The sequence below is a fragment of the Apteryx mantelli genome, chromosome 36 (genome assembly GCF_036417845.1).
Source record: "Apteryx mantelli isolate bAptMan1 chromosome 36, bAptMan1.hap1, whole genome shotgun sequence".
NCBI lineage: Eukaryota > Metazoa > Chordata > Aves > Apterygiformes > Apterygidae > Apteryx > Apteryx mantelli.
In genome coordinates, this window is record NC_090013.1 from 1,264,462 (window position 1) to 1,285,648 (window position 21,187).

The 21,187-nt window shown below is 52.6% G+C and overlaps 1 protein-coding gene across 3 annotated transcripts in view; it reads left to right on the plus strand.

The window, feature by feature from the left end:
• The window catches only part of BRD4 (bromodomain containing 4), a 62,525-nt gene that overhangs the window by 10,605 nt on the left and 30,733 nt on the right, over nucleotides 1-21,187 (plus strand). For 2 of the 3 annotated variants that reach the window (XM_067314709.1, XM_067314711.1), the window contains exons 3-4: nucleotides 11,382-11,475; nucleotides 18,979-19,095. In XM_067314709.1, the coding sequence (XP_067170810.1) occupies nucleotides 19,076-19,095 (20 nt within the window). In that variant the 5' untranslated portion in view covers nucleotides 11,382-11,475; nucleotides 18,979-19,075. Of the gene's footprint in view, nucleotides 1-8,457; nucleotides 8,507-11,381; nucleotides 11,476-18,978; nucleotides 19,096-21,187 lie in introns of those variants that run through there. The other variant, XM_067314710.1, reaches the window with a different exon arrangement.

Genomic DNA, 21,187 nt, shown 5'->3' on the forward strand with positions numbered 1-21,187 from the left:
TCGCGTTTCGAAAGTGGCGGCATCTCTCCGTAGGAGCGATCTGCACCGAGTGCCTGAAAGATCCTCCGAACCCCCGATGCGTTTCTGGCGTCCGACGGGTGAAATTTAAAACAATTTGTGCCCCGAAGAAGCAAGAACTTGTCCTGCTCCTGGTACCTCCGTGTGTCATTTTTGTTTGTATGCGGTGCAGGCTGTTAGGGGTTAAGATCTCTGTCCTAGAACCGAGTCTTGCGTTTTTACGCCCTGCTTGCAAAAACTCGGCCAGCAAAACCCTCTGTCCGTCCGCTAGACTGACGGCGGCGGGAACGTCGTTGCGGAAAGACGGACCCCGGACCCTTTGCACGCGACGGTGAGCTCGTGTCGAATTTACGGACGCTACGAGCAGCCAAGCTGTATCTTTACGATGTTGCCGAGCGCGGGCAAAGTTGGTGTTTGCAGTCCAGAGTTTAGGAATATGACGCCGATCCGAACAGGGATGGGAAGGGATTAGAGTGCAAATCGCTAGTCCAAAGGTTACCCGGGGTGGTTGTGGCTTGTTTCTTTTTGAATTTGCGGGCGGGTTTCCGGCGTGTCGCCGTGGTGCCTCCGCCACCAGAACGCCTGCCTGTAAAATCCGATTGTTTGGAGCCTAGGTGCGCTTAATCCTAAATATAGCGCTTGTGCGTAGGTAGCACAAATAGCTCGCGAACAATTGTATAATGGATTTTAAAATCAATGCCGGAAGTGCTGCCTGGTGATCTTCCCTGCTAGCTAAATGGGACTGGTACTTGTGATCGGTTGATGTGCTCACGGAAATAACCGCAAGGTTTTATGTTGCGTCTGCTCCCTCCCAGCTCCAGAATCCCGAGAGCCGTCCTTTCCTGCCTCTCCGAGTTTGGACGTAATTACATTGGCGTTACGTTGGGCAGAGGCGTTCAAAAACAGTGCGAAAAAGAGTAAGAGCCGTTGCTGAACTCTGTTTAGCTACTAACAAACCTTAAAACCTGAATTTGTAAGCCAGGACAGCCGTGCCTCCATCGAGCACAAATCAGGCAGGGCTTTGGTGGCAGAAAGGTAGTTAAAAAAGCTCATTCTTGCTTCCGCTTGCTTGCGTTTGGGGTTAGGCACCATCCTGGAAAGAAATATTCCCTGTAAACCGTATCCCGTTGCAACAAAACAACGTTGCTGCTTATTCCCGGTGCTCGTTTGGAGCCGTGTATTTACAAATGCTGCCGACCTTGCGCGTGTTGACAGATGTTTGTTTGCAGAACTTCGGATGAGCGCTGTTCTAGCCGGGGGAAAATTCCAGCCGCCTGCACAGTCGGAGAACTAAAAGGTGAATTTTCAGCACTTTCCCGTTCGGTAAAACCTCTTTTCTTCCATGCCCCGAGCAGCAGCAGAGTGATCGGAGTCTCGGAGAGCCTCGCGTGTCGTTCTTGGTCTCGCTTTTAAGTTGGGCCCTTCGGAGGGTGGTTTTTAGGCGCTGACCTTCCAGGAGTTAAATGAACTGGCCTGCGGGGGTGCCTGTTTCTCATCAGCGACTAAGAAGGGAGCTTAGGGTGTTAGGTCAGGCTTAGGCATCCCGAAATCCTCCTGGAGAACTGGGCAGGACCGATAGCACCGCGTGCTCGGGAGCCGCTTGCTCCGATTCCCAGTTGCCGTCCTTGAGAGGCTGCTGGCGCCAGTATTTCCCGTTTCCCGACGGTCGGTTTAACCCTTTTACACGAGGCTGCCGGTTTTAACGCGATGCAGGTTACACGGAGGAGTTTGGCGATGTTTTATTTCCCGTAGCCGTGCAAAAACGTAAAGGTTGGTAAACGGTTGTGAAAGCAGGTCTTCACTGCTCTTGTTTAATGGGGCGTAGAATGACTTCGATGTTTAACGTATTTTAGATGTGAACGCGCCATCCTTGTTTCCCGAGTCTGTTGGGAAGTAGGGTGCGTCTTAGCTTGCTTTCGAACTCATTTAACTGCCCTGCTGGACTCGCTTGGTTTTTTTTCGTTGTCTCAGGACAAATTTCGCTGCTTAAGCACGCCGCATTTTTCACGCTTGCAAAACATTTTCGTTCTGCCTTCGTGTTTGGTCTGCTTTTTTCCGCGTGTTTTTTGGGCTGACCTTGGGTTGTCCTTTTTACCTCCGAGTCCGGTTAAGCTTCTCCAGGCAGCGCTGCTGTTTGGGAGCCCGTGTACTTGCTGACTGTTGATCGTGCAAAAAAAAAATACATTGCTGAGCAGTTCTGGTCTCTCTGAAGATCTGTACTAGAAGAGAAGGGGGCCGAAAAGGACGTGCAGCGAGCTGGAGCTAAGGGACAAAGTGTAGCGTGGTCATTCTCGAAAGGCCCGAATTAATTTTTAGAGGTCTCTTTTCCTAACTCAGCCCTGTTATATGTTGCGTTTGCTGCTTCTGATCAGCGTAGTTGCGATTTGAGCTGCAAAAAGGGAAAATCTGTAGCTGGGCATTTTATTTCCTTTGTTTGTCATAGTTTGTCCCCAGAATATATATATATTTTTTAATGTTCCCGTGTGTCTGGGCTTCTGGGGGACTTGGGATTAGTGCCTCAGGCCCCTTTCGTTTCCAGTCCGATAGCTTCGATATCTCCACTCGCTCTAATGGCTACTCTGAGTCTTGCATTAAAAAATACTTTATTCACTGGGTAAATAATCCGCATATCTAGAAGTTGGGGGTGAAAATTGAAGTATCGCCATGCCTAAATTCCCGTGAGCGCCAAGCGTCTTCCTGCACTACGTAGCAGGTTAAATTTGTCCCTTGCTCTGCTGGAGTTCAGAGGCTCAGACGAGGACACAGCCGTGTCTTGGAGGGGCGGTTGGCTTTCAGGGTCCGGTCCGTGCCACCAAATCTCTTGAAACTGAGCTCAAGGAAGGTGATAGCTCCTCCGTAGCTTAAGAATTCAATGAGAAACTCAAGGTAGGAATGGGTGGTAGTTTGTAATGGAGAAGAAAGATGATGGTCCGCTTGGACTTGTGCTTTTCGGTGTACTGGAAAATTAATCCAGCACAAGGGGTGAATGAGGAGTTTGCAGATCTCAAAAACCAGAAAAGGTGATGTGCTCTCACAACACAGGAGATCAGAGATTTTTTTTTGGAGGGTTATGATTTATTCTTTTTTTTGTCTGAAAATTCCTAAACAAGCTGGCAAGGATGGTTAGAAACACGAATGGCTCCCGAGTGAGGAAACGGCAGTGACCTGTTTAAGGCGGAGAGAAGGCGAAGAGGCAGCGACTTCCTAGGGTCCTTTGCTTTTGAATAATAAGCAGTTTGTTAAAACTTTCTCATAGTAGAAAACCCCTTTTCATACGGTTCAGTTGTAGAATTCCGCCGTTTGTAGAGGCGGAAAATATACAGGTTCGAGTCGCGCTTGTGGAAAAATTTATCAGAGGCAACATGTAACTTCTGGCTCAATGTCCCGGAGCATGTCTTGGAAGCGTGGAGGATGAAGGGTCACTCATGTTCTGGAGGTGACATACCAGACGGACATTTGGCATGGCGGTGTCCCGTCTTCTGTGTCTGTTTGGATGGTTGGAAGATCAAACCTTGCCTAGTTTGGGCTGCGGAGGGATTTTTGTGGTTGAACCTAAAGCTTCGGAAGCTGAGCTGAAACCTTGCGGATGTTTTGGGGTGTCTTCAGCACAGTTAATGTGGTCTCGTGGCTTTAGCCATCTAACTTAGTAATACTGAGTTGTCTGATCAAGAGGTGCTTCAGCTGGGGCTTTGGCCCCACGTGCAAGCTAACTCAGAATGAAACTAATAGTTTACTTCAAGGTAAGGATTAACCAGAACATTTCAGTAGTGGGTAATTTTGTCGTCTTGGAACACTTTGCATACCCAGAAGGACACGTTTTTCTGCGCCTTGCTGGAGGAAGTTGATTGTAACGTGAGCATTTGGTGACCGAGTTGTTCAGGAAGGTGCCCGGCAGGTGAGTTTGGGTTACCCGCTACCCTGACGGTTTTCAGAATCCTTTGGGTGATGTGCAAGGAAGGGCTCGTCGCACAGCGTTTTCTCTCTAAAGCTTCTCTCCTTTAAATTCTCTCTGAAGATAGCTTTGGTCTTGGGTAAGTGAGCTGACGAAAGGGAGGGGGGAGAAAGTCCCCGTCTTCTAACGGCGCCGTATCGGACTTGTTCTAATAACAAAACCAGCAGCTGCTACTACTTTCGAAGCCTTCTTGTTTTCAGGCCTTTCAAGGCTGTCTCTGCAATTAAGATAACTGCACATTTCTGGCCTCTTTTAGGTCTCCGGTCCAGCCGGGCATTTGCATATAAAACCACTCTTCCGTTTTTGACGCCTGCTTCGTTTTATGATTGATTTGTCCGCTCGCTCGTCAGACTTGGAAGTTTTCTGTGCTGCGCGTGCTGGTGACTTTTAATTTTGTGATTGAGGTTGGTGCTTTCAAGATCCGAGTCCGTTGTGCGAGTTGGGCAGCTGTTAGGGGCCATCAATGGCGTTTTTCGGCTTCGTTGAAGGATCTGGCACGGCTTGTGCTGCTGGTACTGATCTGATGTGTGCTGGGTCAGACCTACCCCTAGGTGTTACTGTCTCATCTGTTAAAAAGCACCTCAAAAGTGAAGCATTCAGGCCTGCAGGACTGTAAGAGGTTTGTTTTAAAGCCGCCTGGAGCAAATGGTCTTGATCGGTGCCTTATTAAAATAGGTGTCTTTTGATGACCGTTAGCTGCGGAGATCTTTGTGGCGTTTAGAAGAATCTGAAGACACCTTACAAGGCTGTGTAGGATCCTTGCTCCAAATAAGAACTTGCTCGAGCTGGAGGTAGCTCGGGGCTCTAAATTGGTCTTTAGCCGGCTTTCGCTAGTGTTTGGCTTCTTTGGCGTTAGCGAACAGCTCACGTATTTAAGAACGAACAGCAAAGACGCTCGTAGGGAGGTTGCGTCTGACTTGGGTTTGGGGGAGGACAGATTTGGGGGCGCGCCAGCCTTCTTGCAAATACAAGGACAGCCCCAACCAGCAAGGTAAATGCAAACGCTTTTGGCCGGGAAGCACCTCCTCGCTTTCTTCCATCGTCGTGCCCTAATTGAATTTAAAATCTCTGAATCCCTGGTAGCTGGATACCTTCCTCCTCCTACCGCTGATTAAAGGGTTTGAGGCTAAATTGGCCTTGTTTGAAGACTCTCTTCAGGCTGTAGAGCGCTAATCGGTCCTTGCAGGGCTGCAGTACTTATCTAGTTGATGACCAAAGTACGTCTCCTCGTTTGTACCCGCCGTTTTTAAGTGGTTTCGTCTCTGCCACATCTGTTTTAAGTGCAAGTTTTGCTGGGGTCGTTTACAAGACTTCAGAGGCTCCGAATTACGCAGCTACCTAAAGGTAACGTGCTGCACTTCAAAGCGTAGCAGCCAAAGGGAAACTCTGAGGTTTCAAGCTCCTGCCGCAGCTGTGCCGCGTTTTGTAGGGTAAAACCCCTTTGGTAAAGCCCGCTTCTTAAGCGGGGACGCTTCGGGTCTTAACGGCGCAGAACGGACAGGCTTCCTAACGTGACTTAGCGGGGGGAAAACCCGCTTGCCGGCGCTCGGCGATGCTTTGCTCCGATGCGGGTTTACCTGCAGAGCGTAGAAGAAATCATGCAGGACTGAAAGCGTGAGTAATAGCTGAAGCAAAGCGGGAGACACTTCGAAACCGAGAAGCGCTATATTTTGTGAAAGACGTTTCTTATTTTAAGCAAAATTGTTAGCTTTGTATGTTGGGCTTGTGCTGTATGGAATATCGGATACCTTTATTTGCCTCACGTGCCGTAGGTACCTGTTGCATCGTTTTATGACGGCCTCATAAGTTGCATTTATAACCCAAATGTTGATTTTTGGGCGATGGGAGAATGTGATAATTGCAGCTATAGTTGTAACCTCACCTTTGACTCCGGTTCGGTAATATCACCGAGGAAGCTCAGCTGGGTTCTCCACTTCGGTCGCTTCCAGAATCGGATGCAATTTCCTCCTTTTAACATCTCGGCTGTTCTTGGAAAAGTGAACCGGTTCGACAGGCTGTCACGGAGCAGGTGTTTGTCCCCGGTTCGCGTCCGGCTGTGTTGGAACAGCTGCACGGCTGATTATTATTATTATTATTTTATTTTTTCCTAGGTATTGTCTTGTTTTAAAACGGGAACGACCGTCTCGCGGAGGTATTGTTAGGTGCTGCTTTTGAGCCCGCCGGAGCAAATTGCGGTGTTGACCCCGAATAAATACCAAGCCGGGCTGTGCGGTATTTACGAGCCGCCGCTGGAGCGTTACCTTGCCTGCGACAAGTTGTTGGCAGATGTCCAGGTATTCCGTGGGTCTCTACGCTCCGGTCCCGGAGAACAAAAACGTGACGCCTAGGCAGCAACTCGATGCAAGTTGCCTTTACTTCAGTACGGTCTTCAGGCAGGCGCTGGTTTAATTTCCTTTAAATACTTAATGTTTATTACGTGTGCGTGTTTGTGACTTGATAAAGCTCTGCGAATGCAGAACATCTGAGATTAGTTCGGGCAGAGGGAAAAACTTGCACGGTATCCGAGACGCTGGTAACTCCCTGGTATTTATACAGTGCAAGGATGATTATTGCGTTATCTGCTCCCTCGATAGCATTCCCAGGTAAAACCTTATCCGCAGCTTCAGCGTAAAGCTGGATCGCCTGCGTCGCCCTCTGGAAACAACACGCGTTTGCCGCGGCCTCGCTTCAAGCCGGTGGCATCGCGCGAACCTGGGCGCTGCAATCGATCCCCCAAAATGTATTTTGGGGGCTCGTGCACAGCCGCGTAATGATGCCGTGCTCTGGCCTGGGCGGACTTGAATGCCGCTGCGGAAACGCGAAGCCCCGGATGAATCACGCGCTAAAAACGCCCGCTCGTTTTCACCGCCTGCAAAATGGAGCAAGATCGGCCCTCTCGCATGGCGGCGGCTACGGTTTTAGGCCCGAATCCTCCCTGCTCCCTTTCGTGTTGTTTTTCTGTTTGGTGCTGATGAGTTTTTTATAAAAGCAGCCTTATCTTTCCGTTCGCTTTTAAGGGAGCCGTGTGATCAGATGGTGCGTGCGTACGCCTGTATCTTTATCGGGACGGCCGCCGTTTTGAGTGCAGAACGGCTCGGTCACGGGATAAAAAGGGAGCCTGGAGTGGCGTATCGAGCAAGAGCGTTTTTATTTCCCCCGAAATCGGCCCTCTTGGTCGGTTGGGATCCGCAACCGCTTAAGCGGCGACTCCGCGGACAAAACCCTCTCGTACGAAAGCATTCAGATTCCCTTCCTCCGTCGGATTCCATACGTGCCTTTCCGTTGCGGACTTGGGAAAAGGCCCTTGGATCCAGCTTCGGTTGCTCGCCGATTCCCGTTCGAGTGTCGGACCCGAGAAACTCGGGGCACCGAAGTCGAAGGAAACCGGGCTTTGAATATAAAGCACTGACACGGCTATTAAGGGAGAAAACCATTAGATGCCAGAGCCTGGGAAGCCTTAATTAGTAGATAAATTCTGGAGCGTCCGAAACGGTCGCCTCCGGAGCGAGAGGCGTTTTAGGCAGCCGAATTAATTCGCATTCGGAGTGCCGAGACGCCCCAGTGACGTCGGTGCCGATGCTGAACCTCGGCGCGGACGTCGTATGGCGGCTAAACCCCCCTGTTGCAAACGGAAAATCGATGTGGAAGAGTTACGTACGTACGAGATGTTTTATCCTACACCGTGATCCTCTGGATAAACAGCGACTTAAATTCAGCCGGTTTGCGTATTCGGGCTCTTTTGGAGCATTTTGGTATTTACTCGTACGAACGTTTGAACCGAACGCTTGCGTGTCCTTGGAATTTGTATTTGGACTGTTATCCGAATACCATCGAGGCGCGAGGTTAAAGGAAAACACGCGTCTAACTTTTTCGCCGCTCCTTTTCCTTCGAGGCTGCTTTAAGTGGCTTTTCCCCACCCGATTTGCCACTTTTCGATTTTTAAAGCGGGGAAACTGAGGCTCTGAGACCAGCTTACGCACAGCGCATCTCATTTTTCTTTAACTTCAGCAGCATATCCTTGCTGTAAAACAGCGCTTACGGATTAGCGATGCCTCGGGTTAGTAAAACCCGAACGCGGGGCGGGGAAAATACCGGGCCTCGTGACTGTTTTCACCCGCAGCGCCTTCTCGTGCGGGCGCTGGCCGAAGCCCGAGGAGCGCGGCCTTCGTTCAGCCGGCCGCCTTTAAGATAAGCCTCTCTAGACAAAATAAAACTTCCTCCGGCCAAATATCTGCGAAAGCGAAGGGAGCCGGGAGCCTCGGCTCCGAAGCTTCCTCTCTTGGAGCTCATATTAATCAGGCTGGTGCCTCCGTGGAGATTTGGATTTGGAGCTGCCTTTTTTTTTCCCCCTCCCGTCGTAGGGGAGTCCCAGCTCCGGCCGCCTCCAGCGTGCTGGTGACCGCTGCTCTCCGAACGTAGGTGACGTTGTTGAGATGTCAGCTGCGAACAGCCAACGTCAGCAGGTTCCTGGTTGTTACTAGAGCCGCGAGCGCGTCGCCGGAGTATCGGAGAGGAACCTTGCGAGGGGCTGCAACGGTGAGGGGTGAATTTTAGCGTAAAAAGTCCTGTATAAATCGGTTGATCGTGGGGATTAAATGCATTAAACGCGTTCAGATTTTTCCCGTGTATTTAAGAGCGTCAAGGACGTCCTTAACTTTTGACGAGCGATGTCCGTCTGTCTCCTCGCGGAGATTAGAGGACGTGGCGTGCCGTAGGTCGAGGAACTCTAACCCAGAAGTCCGAGGCGCTTCCGGGATGGCTGCTCCCATCTCCGCTTAGCAAACGTGGGCACGTATTTCCCGAACGCCTGAAGAACCCGTAATTCAGTTGGCTTAAAGCTGTTGCGAAATCCCGGGCGAAGCCAAGCAGCGGGGGGGGGATACGGGGATGGAGAGGAAGCGCGATTGCCGAAAGCCGGTTTCCTTAGGAACTTCAACTCCGGAGAGCCCTGAAATGCTATTTATGTAGATTTATCAGGGAGCGACTCTGCTTTCCTACGCGGGTTGCTATTGAATTCGTCAAAACGTGCTGCCATCTGGCGCGTTTTGGCAGGAAAACACGCTCAGTGCGGTTTAATAGACGAACGCCTCTTCCGAAGAGCACGCGAGTGACTCTTTCAGTGTGGGAGGTTTGCACGGTGGCCCGAATTCGGCTCTTGGGCCTCGGAAAGGTGGAATCCACCTTAAAAAGGGAGTTTGTGCGAAAACGGGTTTCCGATGGAACGGCGGCGAAATGAAAACGTCGACCTCCTTCCTTCGAAGCGCCTCTCCCGAAGGCGTTTCGATTTACCTCCCGTCGCTCTTCATCGCCTCCTTTGCTCTTTCCCGGTTCGTGAAGCTTTGCCTTTCCCGGTTTTCGGGAGGATCGGGTACTTTCTCCGCTTTTTTTTTCTCGGAGATTGCTTTTCAAGGGTTGCATTAAAAGTTAAAAATCACCGTTTTGTAGGAAAGCGCCTGTTAGATTCTAATTTTGCCTCGGTCGTTCCGGTTAAAGCAGAGTAAATGTATTTTTTAGCTGTTACCCGAGGTTTTTCAGTTCTCAGCTGCAGCAGTTAAAGTTTCGTCGTTCACGTGGATTAGTCTTCGCCAAGCTAAACCAGCAATATCTACTACTAAGGTCAGCTAAGGAGGGAAGCCCTTAAGCGTAGTTTTCCTGGCAGAAAAGCTCATCTGCGTAGCTTGCCTTTGGATGATAGATATAATTCCTTTATTTCTATTGCTTTATAAGCTGGTTATTCGACCCCTTTTTGTAACGTAACGTTCTCCTTCGTTTTTCCGTGTCGCACGAATCGTTCGCTAGCGCTGCGGCGTCTCTTCTTGGTCGTAGCCTTTCTTAAAACACTAATATTTTATGCTTTGCCTCTTTATTTAGCGACAACCCTCCAGCCCTATATGCTCGTTCGAGTGCAGACTCGTACGCGCGCGTTAATCACATCTGAGATGTTTTCCTTGGCGATTGCCGGCCTGCGAACGGTACCTGCTCCTTCCTATTTTTTTTTTCCTGATGAAAAGATAGCAGAGGCTGATAACGGGCCTTTTAAATCAGATTTCTAGCTTGTTTTTTATAGGTGCAGAACCTTCCTAGGATCCCTGGCGTTCTCCCTCCGTTTGCTTCTACATGGGTGTTTTTCTTCCCCCGTGTCCGGAGTTGTTAATCTGTCCCTGCCGGGGAACGTAACGTCCCTTCTGCGTGTTCAGCGGCTCTTAAAGGAAAGTGTTTTTAATCAAATGGCCTCTTCCTCTAAGCAGGCGGTTACTGTAGTTTGGTCTTCGGGGACCAAAGAGATGGAAAAAAAAAGCTCTTCCTGCGTGTGTCGGAGGCAGTCGCTAACGTGAGTCAGCAGAACCGCTTTTGCAAAAAAACACCCCACTCTTCCGAGGTTAAATCCGTTCTCTACGTTATCGGTTGAGCGAAATGCGGTTGGCAACATCGTATTTGCAGCAGGTCTGTTAATGGAGACGCTCGTGGGAAACATCAGCGCCGACGGATTAGATTTTCTTTTCAGGTTCCTGCTCGATGGAGGAGCCCAAAGTGGCCGCAGTGGAGCGCGAGTGACGGCGAGCGTAGCTAGAGACGCGTAACGCGGGCGCTAAAACGCCGATTAAAAGCCGGCGGTAATTGCCGGGTTGTGACGAGGCCTTGAGCAACCCGTCGCGCCTTTGAAGCCGGTCCCGCTCGGAGCGCGAGGTTCAACCGGAGACCTCCGGACGTCCCTTTCCACCTAAATTACTTATCGCTGGGGGGAAGGCGAGTCTGGCTTCCGTGTGACTCAGGTGCATCCAGGGCAGTTTTCCAGGATAAGCCTAAAATTAGCCGGAGCTGTTAAGCAGGTCGTTCCGTTAGCCGGGCGCTTGGTTTTGCGTGCGTTAGCGTGCGGCAAATTCCCTTCGAGGGAGGAAAAACAGGGCTGCGTCTCCCACGTGCTTCCCGGTAAAGTAAAATTAAGACTTTTCTCATCGGGGAGAGATGAAGAAGCAGCGAGTTGGGCGAACTTGTGGGCTGCCGCTGTCCGCGGGAGAGACGATCGGAGATGAAACAACGTAACCGGCCCGCGGGTGTCTTTCCCGAGAGCCGCAAAGCGGCCTCGGTTCTTAAAGCCAGGCTTTAACGTCGAGAGGTCTGAAGCTGGGCAGAAAGCCCTCAAGAAGGGGCTTCGCCGAGAGGCGAAGGCTTTGAATGAAGATCCCGGTTGTTGGCTTGCAAGATGGAGGCTGGTGGGATTCCTTAACCCATCTGGATTGGCGCCGGATGTCTTTTGTCGCGGTGTCACTGATCCGACTCGCGCTACACGCTTTGTTTCTTTGAACGAAACCCGGAAAACTAAAGATGAACGCCTGAAAAGAGCGACTTAATCGGTCTTGGTGGCTTTTGGGGCGTAATTCTTACTAACGCGCCTTTTTCTTCCTTACAGGTATTTCTTTCGATAGTAGCTTCGAAAATGAAGGTCAGAGGGCTCAGCTGGTGAAGACGTACGGAACGCCTCAACGGGGCGACTCTGATTTAAGGTAACTATCGCAGCTGCTGCGTAGATAAGCACCTACTTATTTAAGGTCCGGGGTGGCGCGGCGCGGTTTCGCCCGCCTTTTGGGGCGCGCGGCCCTGTCTGTCGCCAGGAAGGGGGGCTTTTCTGGGGGAGCGACGGGGGAAAAACACGGATACTGATGGCAGCAACGAAACAAGGCTGCTAAAATCGCAGCTGGGTATAAGCAGTGGTGTTTGCCCTCTTCTCGAGAGCTTTTCTAGGGCGAGTAAATCCCGCGCAGGCTGTAGCTAGATTTACCGATAGATGCGCGCAGGCGCGACCGAGTAGAGACTAGATTACCTGCACGCCACTCCTAAAACTTCCGCCCATCGCGGGGAATCGCTGCCCGACTCGGAGCAGGAGCCGCGCTGACGCTGGATCCGACTTCGCCATCCCGGTGCTTTATTAGGGGCCAAACTTCAACCCGTCTTGCCGAAGGGAGCTGGTTCTCCTGGGAAAATGAGCCCGCGGAAGAAGCGGTAGCGAACAGCCGAGGTGCTTCAGAAATGTGACTTTTGCGGCTGTTCAGAATTGCCTGAATCTTGGCCTATTTTTCTGATGTTTGAGTATCTTGACTGGAGTTTGCCTGAAACTAATCTGCTTCCTTCCATGTACGTACGCAGCTATATTTACACGTCTCTCATGCCTCCGGCAACGTGTTGAGCACGTCTGGACGGTCCGAGGGCTGCCATCGAGTCGGAAACGGCCGCTCCGAGGGTTTTGGTAGTCTGCCGCTTCCGTCTCGGATGTCCATCCGACGGTGCTGCGCTCGGCCGCCCTCTCTTGCGAGTTTGTGTTCTGATCCGGTGGAGCTCGGGGGAAAATAGGACTTTTTGGTGTCTTTGCATAGAGGACTCACTCTTCGGAAAAGGTTTTGGCTCTGGTAGCTTGCCGCAAAAACGTTTGGGTGTAAAATGCCCAAATATACGGGCGTCGTTCTTCCGTGACTTCGGCTCTAAAAGTGCTTAGTTGGCTTTGCGGCCCCTGAATGTTTTGGCAAAGCTGGAGCAGGCGGAATATATTTCCCAGAAGACTTTTACGGTTACAGACGCAGCCCGAACGTTATTACGGTGCTTGGTTTTCTGAAATCGCTGGTAGAAAACTCCATGTTTTAAATACTTTCTAGGAAAAGCCTCTCCTTGGAGGTGTGTTTTTTTTTCCTTAGTAGACAGCAGGAGGCAAAAAGGGGGGGAAAAAAACCCTCTTCATCTCCGAGAAGGAGACGGATTAAAACCCATCGACTTCTCCGAGTCGTATCGTCGCTAACGCTTCGATCCCGCGCGGTCTTCTCCATCCGTCTTGGTGTGCCGGGTGCTCTGGGCGTTGATGGGATTGAGTTTAGGAAATGATCCGCGTGGAAAGGCCGAATCGGGTGCTGCTGTTTGGGGGGGGAAAAAACGTGAGGACTTTAACACACTGGATTTTTATCCCTTGAGTCTAGTTTTGCGTTTGATCCTGGGGCGAATAATTCAGCGTACGGGCTCTAGCACAATCGCTGCTCACAAATGTTTTTGGTTTCTGGGATCATTCATTTTCCGCAGAAATGGAGCCCGTCCAGAGAATTACCTTGGTAACTACGCGGGGGCGCGGAGCGGATCTGTTTTAGTTGTAAACTTCAAACACGGAACTGTGCCGAGCCAGGAGGAAAAAAAAGAGCCGATAAAATATTCGCTGACAATTTTCTGCGGCGTGGCTCGAAAACCGCCTTAAAACGGCGAGGCCGAACCGAACGGGAGCTGCTTTTTTTGGGGGGGGGGGGAGGGGGGAACGCCTCCGCTCGGCTCGAGCGGGAGTCTCCTACCGGAAAACGGCAATAACTGCCCGCGGCCTCCCGTCCTGCCTTGCCGAGAAGGATGGTGGCAGCAGTTGCAGAAAAAAGCCTTGAGGAGGAAGGTCTTGATTATGAACCGTTGCCCTAATTATCTAGTGTTTTTTCTCTCTTTTTTTAAAAAAAAAAGTCAAATAACAGCTAATGAGCTCGCTTTTCGGGACGCTTGCGTCCTGCTTGAATATCTGCAGTAAATCGATGTTTCCGTGGATCGGATATCCAATGCTTTTATAAAAACCTTCTCGGACCGTCTCTTGCTGCTTAATACGTTGCCCAGTGTAATTCCTCTAGCTCAAAAAAAGCTGACGAGCTTTTCGGTCTTTCGGATGCGGCAAAAGCTTTCCGGCGTGGACGGTGTGAGCTCTCGGCGGCGAGGATTAAGGTTTCTAATAACGAATGTCTGCCCCGAGCTGGCCGTAAGAAAATGTCTTGCAGTCGCGTTTTTGGATGGGACGGTGAAGCCGTCGGGGAAGTTGGGCTGCAACGAGCCGAGTAAAGCTACGCCGTGGCGTAGGGGGTTGCAAATCACTTAAACAGCGTTTTCCGGGCAGCAGAGTGTTTCCAGCACCGGAAACTACACCTCCAGGTAGGCCTAAAGTAATATTAAGTGTAGACTTGAGAGCTCGGTAGCGTAGCGAGGGCTTTGCAGGACTAGTGCTTGCTCCCAGCTGCTAAATCTCGTGGGCGCCCGTGAGGTGACGTGACCACGGCACCCGCAGTCGCTCCGCTCACCCCAGGGCGGTTCCGTAAGAGCCCGAAAAGGTGCCCACGTTGCTCCCGGGCCCGAGCCAGGACACGATGCGAAACGTCCCGTTCCTTAACGAGGATCGCCGCTAAATATCCGCCCCGACCGGCGGTGGCTTTCCAGCTCCCCGCGTACGCCGCATCTGGGACGATCGCGAAAGCGTTCGCGACCTGCGACGGCTCGGCAGGGGATTGTAACGTCTTTCCGGATCTGACGTGGTAGTTGGAGATCTTTTCTTTTAAATATATCTATTTCGCACCGTGAAATCCCGGCGCTGGGTTCGTTAACCTCGTCTCAAGGCCGCCTCTGATATTGTGACTGCTCTTTTTGTAAGCAGATGCTCGGGCCCGATTCCTGGGGAAGGAGCAGCAACCTGGTTTGGCCGGAAGGAACGCGGAACGGGAGAGAAAAGCGGTCGAAGGCGAGAGCCGAGCTCGCCCGTTAACGGGCCTTTGAGCGGTGACACCTCTTCCCTCGCAGTAATAAGGGAGCTGCTGGGAATGGGATTTCATTCCCTACGTATATGCGGACGTCCGTCTGCGCCGGTCGCTCGGGGCTTCTCTTTTCAGGTGAATCGCCCCGGAAAAAGCCACTGTCTCGTCTTGCTAGACGCTGCCTCCTTTAAGAACGACTCGCGTGTTGTATAATTAGGGAGCTAAAGCCCAAACTGTTTAAATTTCCTCCGACAGCAGCCTCCGTGTGGGGAAAACACGATTTCTTTCCTGCTTTCATATCCCAGCGCGTGTTGTCATATCACCGGGGTTGCGTTAAAGTATTTCTGTGCTAACGTTGGAGTCAGCAACGCCGCCGGCTCCGCTCGCGAAACCCAGCCTGAAGCTTAGTCCAGCTCGTTTCCAGGTTCTCCGGCAGAAAGGGAGTCCGCTGCTTGATTTCCGTGAAAACGCTTGCCGCCGCGCCAAAGCCTCGACTGTCTTTTTGCTTCTGCGTCGCGCCGGCATGAATAAACAGTCTAAAGTAGCTGTGGTGTGACCTAAGTGAATGCGGTTAGACATCTGTCACCGTCCCCGGCTCACCTGTGAGCTTGTCCCGCTTCCAGCCTGCCTCCGGATGGGGTTTTCCCCTCCTGCCTTTCGTTCACCGGAGCAAGCGTTTGCCCTGGTGATGGCTCCGGGCTTGGAGAGAGGGAGCAAAAAACGCTGTTAAAAAACCACCTCTATTTGCCGACGCGAGTTGTGGATGCGCCGCTCACGTGGTCGGCACTAATCCGCCTTCGCTGGCTGAGTCACTGTGTTAACCCACGTGAACATTACGGAACAAGGTCCGACTCTCCGCTTCCCCTTTTTTCCCCTTTTCTTCCCTCCCTTCTCGACTCCCGAATGAGATGAACGGGGGGGGCGGAAGCTCGTTTCCTCTTTAGTCCCCGTCTAATAAAACGAGTCTTTAAACGTTGCCCTTCTCTTCCGCTCTGGCCTCATGCGAGTCCTTTCTTGCGTCTCATACGGCAGGATGGAAACAGGACTCGGAAAACATCTAGGCACGAGATCAAATCCTCGATGGAGGGGATAGAGCCACCGTTTTGGGAGCCATATCCTCTTTTCACGCTCTTACGGGTGCTGTCAACCCTTAGCGCAATTCGCTTGCGGCAAAACGTTCCTGGAGCAAAGAGCCTCTTTCTTTTTATCTTTTCATCCCGTTTAATAAAACCGAAATGGCTCCGCGTGGGCTGACGGCAGGAGGAAGCTGCAGCAGAAGAGCTCGGAGCCTCTTAAAACCCGTTGCTCCACTTTGGAGACTTGGTCTCGTTTCCTAATGGGCTTCTGCATCCATCCGCACTTGTCCCATAGCCGAGCTCGTTGCTTTGCTGCCTTGGCCGAGCCCTATCCAAGAGGGAGCTCGAGGACGCCCGTTTCGACCCATAGCGGGTGGCCAAACGGGTCCTCGAGCGGGTGCTGAGCTGTATTTAGGGGAATAAAACCAGCGCTTATCAGCGTGGGAAACAGAAACAGCGCTTTTGGGGGGATTTGGGGGTGAAATTTTGGGTGGCAGCATTGATTTGCCGGAAGATGGTTTGGGCAGAGCGTGGCCCGGGCTCTGGGAGAATACCGGGGTCGCGGTTTAATAACAGCGGGGGTGTCGCATGGCTGAACCACGTCAGAGAGCGCTCAGCGGAAATGTGAAACGGGCCAAAACAACGTCGGTTAGGTCGTAAAGTTTAGGAATATGGAAATTAAGCGGCGTAAAGTTTAGGAATATGGAAATTAAGAAGCATCGTAAAGTTTAGGGATATGGAAATGAAGAAGCGTCGGCTTTACATTTAGCTGTTAAAGCTCTCCCTTCTCTTTTTTATATATAAGTTGTCGGGTGGTGGATGGTCTCCTCCTGCCCCGGCAGGATCGAAATTAGGGGAATGCTGGCTGCCGTCGATCTGCCAGTTCAGCCTTCGTGGTAGCGTTTGTGCATGATATCTCCTGCGTCCTTATCTCCCGTTGGCTCGTGTGCCGTTGCACGTGTCCGCGCCTCTCGTTTTCCCGTCGCGAAACGGATCCTGCGCTTCCTCCTTGGGTGCCCGGCGTGCGTGGCAGCAATTGCGCCGTCTGCGAGGTCCAGGAAGGTCTTCTCCAGGTTTTCCCCCGCTGTTGGACGCCGATGTCTCCGATGAGGTGAAACCTTCCTGAGTTTCCTCTTCCGCCGCGGTCTCGTGCCCTCAGTGCCGCTCCCGGATCTGCCCTTCCCTTCGTGGCCTGACCCAGCTTCGGTCTGAAACATCTGCCCTCTTCAGCAGGTCCCAAATAACCGGCGGGCGCGAATGAAAAGCGGCGTCTGCTGATAGTTTCCTTGCTTATACCGGCCTCAGCGAGGTCCCGCGGTTCCCTTCCAACTTGCAGATGTTTCTGCTGAACGCGCTCGAGATCCCTCCTTCCTCGCTGCACTCGGTCGCTCTTAAACATCTCAGCTTCTTCTGTCCTGCTGACGCCCACCCTCAGGCTTCCTCATTGCTGCTCTGGTGGGTTGGGTTTTCGGCAGCGCTTCCAGGGCTTCGTTTTTCTCTCCGAACAGCCCGTGTTTCTCCCGGTGCTTCTCTTCTTTCGGCCTTCGCTGCTGCCTCTCTCCGAGCGAAGCTGTTGAATTCGTTCTTTTGCGGATCCTCAGGTTCCCGTGGCCGGTCCCCGTCTTCGATGTCCTCCAGAACTGACCTCGTCCTCCCGACCCGTGGCCGTTTTCCCCTTCGTCGCGTTGAGAACGTAAAATTTCCAGAGTTTCTCTGCTTTTTTTTGCCCAGTAACCGTCTTTCCCCGGTCCTCTTTCCCCACCCCGGTTCGGCCTCCCTCTAGACGGCAACGCTCTTCCGAAGGCGATGCTCTTCCGAAGGCGTTCGATTCCTCCCTCCGCCTGGCCTGGCACTACCCTCTGCCGGCTCCTGTGCTGCATTGCAGCCCCGTCCCTTCCCGGATCGAGAGCTGCCATGGCCGACTCCGGAGGACGTGGGCCCCGGTGCAGCTTGGCGGCTCTTCCCTGGGGTGGGGAAAAAGCTGGAATATTTGCGTAACGGGAGCACACAGATGCTCAGCCCGCATGAATTTGAGTCTCTCCGCGTTGACTGTCTTGACGCGTGGCGGCGAGGAAACGCCATCTCCCCTTCTTCCCGGAAATCCCTCTGGACCATTAAACCGGCTAAACGCAGAGAAAGGGAAGAGAAGCCGTCAGCGCGATACGAGCCTTCCCGAAAAGTCGCCGCGCGGGGCTGGTTTTCCCCTTTCCCTGCTGCGTTCTCTGCCTTGCTGGTCGGAGGCTCGCGGGCCGCGGCTGATCCGGTCCATCCCATCATCAGGCTTCGTCTTTCCCGCACGGTTTCTCGGTGGCTTGCTCCACCGGGTGTCTTTGACACATCTGTCCCACGCTCGAGTTATTTCCTTACCTAACGGCGCACGCGGAGTTTTGGTGTTGCCTAATTGCACTAATAAGGAAACCGTCTTTCCTAATTTTTTGCATGATCGGGAATAAATGTACATTCAGCCAGCCGAGAACATCCGATGTTGTGGCGAGTCCGTCCGCCTCTCCCTAGCGAAGTCACCTGAGGGCTTGCGGTCACCAAAACTCAGGAGGGTGATAAGTTGGGAGAATCCCTGGCTGTTCAGTAAAAAAACCTGCGTTTCCCTTTTCCGTACTGCAGCTGCTTTTGCCGTTTTGCTGCGGAGCTTTAGCTGCCGCTTTACCAAACGGACTTTTAGGAAACTCCCCCCAAATTTTTGCTCCGCGGCCAAGAATATTCTTTATACTGTTCCTTGCGGTTTGGGGTTTTTTTTTTGTTGTTGGAATAGATGAGAGCACCAAAGCATCCTTTATCGGGGAGAGAGCGGGGAAACCGCGTAAACGGATGTATTGCCAGCTCAGCTGTTGGGAAAAAAAAGCCGGTAGCGCGTTAGGAAGAGTCGCGAAACCCGCGGGACCATTAGGATCCCTCTGAACGGGCGAGACGGCGGCGATAGGCGCGTGGAAAAGGGAGATGGGTAACGCTCGGGTGCACAACTCGACACCCTAGCCGGGGAGCTGGGATCTTAAGTGGAACGGGAAGCGATTAAAGCAATCGCGGAGTTATTTTCCCTTTGCTTAAAAGAATCCTTGGCTTCCTCTTACGGTTGGCTCTCGGAGAGCTATCGTAATGGGGAGCCGAAGGAAAACGGTCGCTCTTACCCTTGACGTGCCCGATCGCGGCGCAAGGCTTTCCGTAAAAAGGCGCGAGACGCCTGCGAGAGCCTCGGCCGACGGGGCTGGTTCCTCCTTTTTGTAGAGGCGTCTTGACGCGCGGGCGACTCCGTTCCCTCGGACGGGGCCCCGGAAAGTAGCCGATTCAGGTAAACGTTAAAAAAAAAAGGGTGAATCTCTGGAGGTCGCCTTCGTTTCTGATGCCTTCCGTTGCTGCCTCAGATTAATTGCTTTGTTTGTTTCATCAGATACGGTATCTAAAGGCGTTTGCGCCTGAAGCCGCGGAAGATAGATGGACAAGCCAAGCAACTTCTGACGCTGCATCATTTTCTGGGGCAAAATTATATGGCAATGTATCCTACAAGGTAATGTAGCCCCTGCAGTGAGTAAAGAGGATTCCTTTCGCTTGGCCGCCAGTTCGGCTAAGGACGGGTTGTCCCGCACGGGAAAGCAGCCCTCCTTTCCCGCGCAACCTCGAGAGCCAGCCTAGAGGCAGCAGCCCGAGCTGGAAGCAAAAAGCGAGGGATTTTAGCGGAAAGAGAATCCAAATCGCTTCCAAATTGCGTCGCGTTTTGAGCCAAAGCTCCTCTGAGGACAGTCCGCGGAGAGCAGGCGGGTTAACGGGAGGCGGGGGGGGGAAAAAAAGCGGAATGGAAGGAAACTAGGTGCAATGTGAAAGCTCCATAGAAGGAGGTTTCTCAGGGGACGGCTCAGCTGAGCCGACAGGTCCCCGAACACGATATTCGTGTATCTATAGCTAAAACCTCGCAAAATATCGCAGGGGACGGAAGGAGAGCGCAGCCCGGGCCTACCGCAGCGACCCGCAGGCGGATAACGTTCCTTGCGAGACGCTTCAGCTCGCTCGGAGCCCCGCGACTTAAAATGCTCGCGCTCAGATGCCGGAGAACGAAATCCGACGTTGCCCTTGGCGCGTTGCTTGGTCGGCTTTGTTCTCGGGCCAGTAAAAGGGATGGATTTAAAGCCGGGAGTGGGGGGGGGGTTGCAACCAGCTGATGCTTTACGGAGCGCTGCTTGCCAGGGCCTTGGAAATGCGGGAGGGACGCGGCAGGTAAAACCGCGCGGGCGCGTTCTCGCTTGGGCCGTTAGTCTCTTGCTGCGGTACACATCGGGACCGTGTCTCCCTGCCCGGATGACGACCGGAGACGCTGGGCCGCTCTACGGCACGAGAAAAACTTGGCCGAGCATATACTTATTTTACTCGGACAAAGTATATGCGCGCGGGTTGGTTGAGCTTAGCGCCTCGGCCTGGAGTTTTTTCCAGATCAGACGGCTGGCCGAGGAACACTAAAAAAAACCCCCAAAAAGTCATTTCTAACCCAGCCGAGAGAGCACTTTTTATAGCTCCAGGAGCGTTTTATTCCTTGTTTTCCCCCAGCGCCACTTGAAACCGGTGCTCACCGTCGCCCGGTTTGGCACCAAACGCCTCGCTGCCTTCTCGGGCTGCCTGCTTTAAAGCGTCTTCGATCTTCTCCCCGTCGAGGTAGACGGCTCAGCCGAGGGCGCAAGGAAAAGGTCCCACCGGCCGAGCGAGGGGGCGAATTCGCCGCGCGTCGGCCGATTCGCGGGCGCCACTTCTGACTCGGTGGCGACCCGTTGGGCACTTGCAGCCTAAGACGGCGCAAGGGCTGCAGGTCTTTGAAGCATTATCTCACCTTCTCTATATTATAACCCGGAAGAACTCCGTAGAAGCAGCCGAGACCTGTTTTTTCCCAACTTTCCGGTCTTCGGAAGGATATTTATAATATATACCTAAAGCACAGAGCGTGAATTACCCCAAAGCGGGTGGCTCTGCTGTATAAGGCAGCCGAAGCGTGCCGTGAAAGCGCACGAGTTTGCCCCCACGGCAGAACGTAGCGTTAAATTGGGGCTAGCTGACGTGGTGGGGTGGGGTGGGGAGATCGGCTTGCGATACCGCAAGATGACCGATAAATCGAGAGGAGGAGAGACGCTACTCCGCGCCCTTCTAGCCGGAGCGTTGTAAAGGATTGAGGTTCGCTGACGCTAACTTAGCTCCTCTCGCTGGCGCGGGTGAACCGAACCCTCGGCGAGGGCCGGAGCCGAAATACCTCGTTCGCCTGCAGGGTTTGGCTGCTTTTATTCCCCTTGGCGAGGCAGGGGAGGTTCTTGAGAACGTTGAACACCAGACCGTGTCCGTTTTGGAGCCCTCCTCGACGGGATTAGGCGAGGGCAGGGCTCAAAATGACGCTCGCTAAGGAGCTGTGAGAAAAGGCTGCCGCGTGCCAGGCAGGAGACAGCCTCAGGTTATCCGTTATCGCTTCCAGATCTAGAACTTCCAGCTCTAGAATAACGACACCGGCTTGTTCGCTAGGTGCCCTCGGACAACAGAGCGCTGCCGCTAAGCGTCCGGGCTGCAAAGCCTAGGTGTCTGAGCAAACCTCGCGAAGGCCCGCCGCTTTGTTTTTAAACGGGACGGCG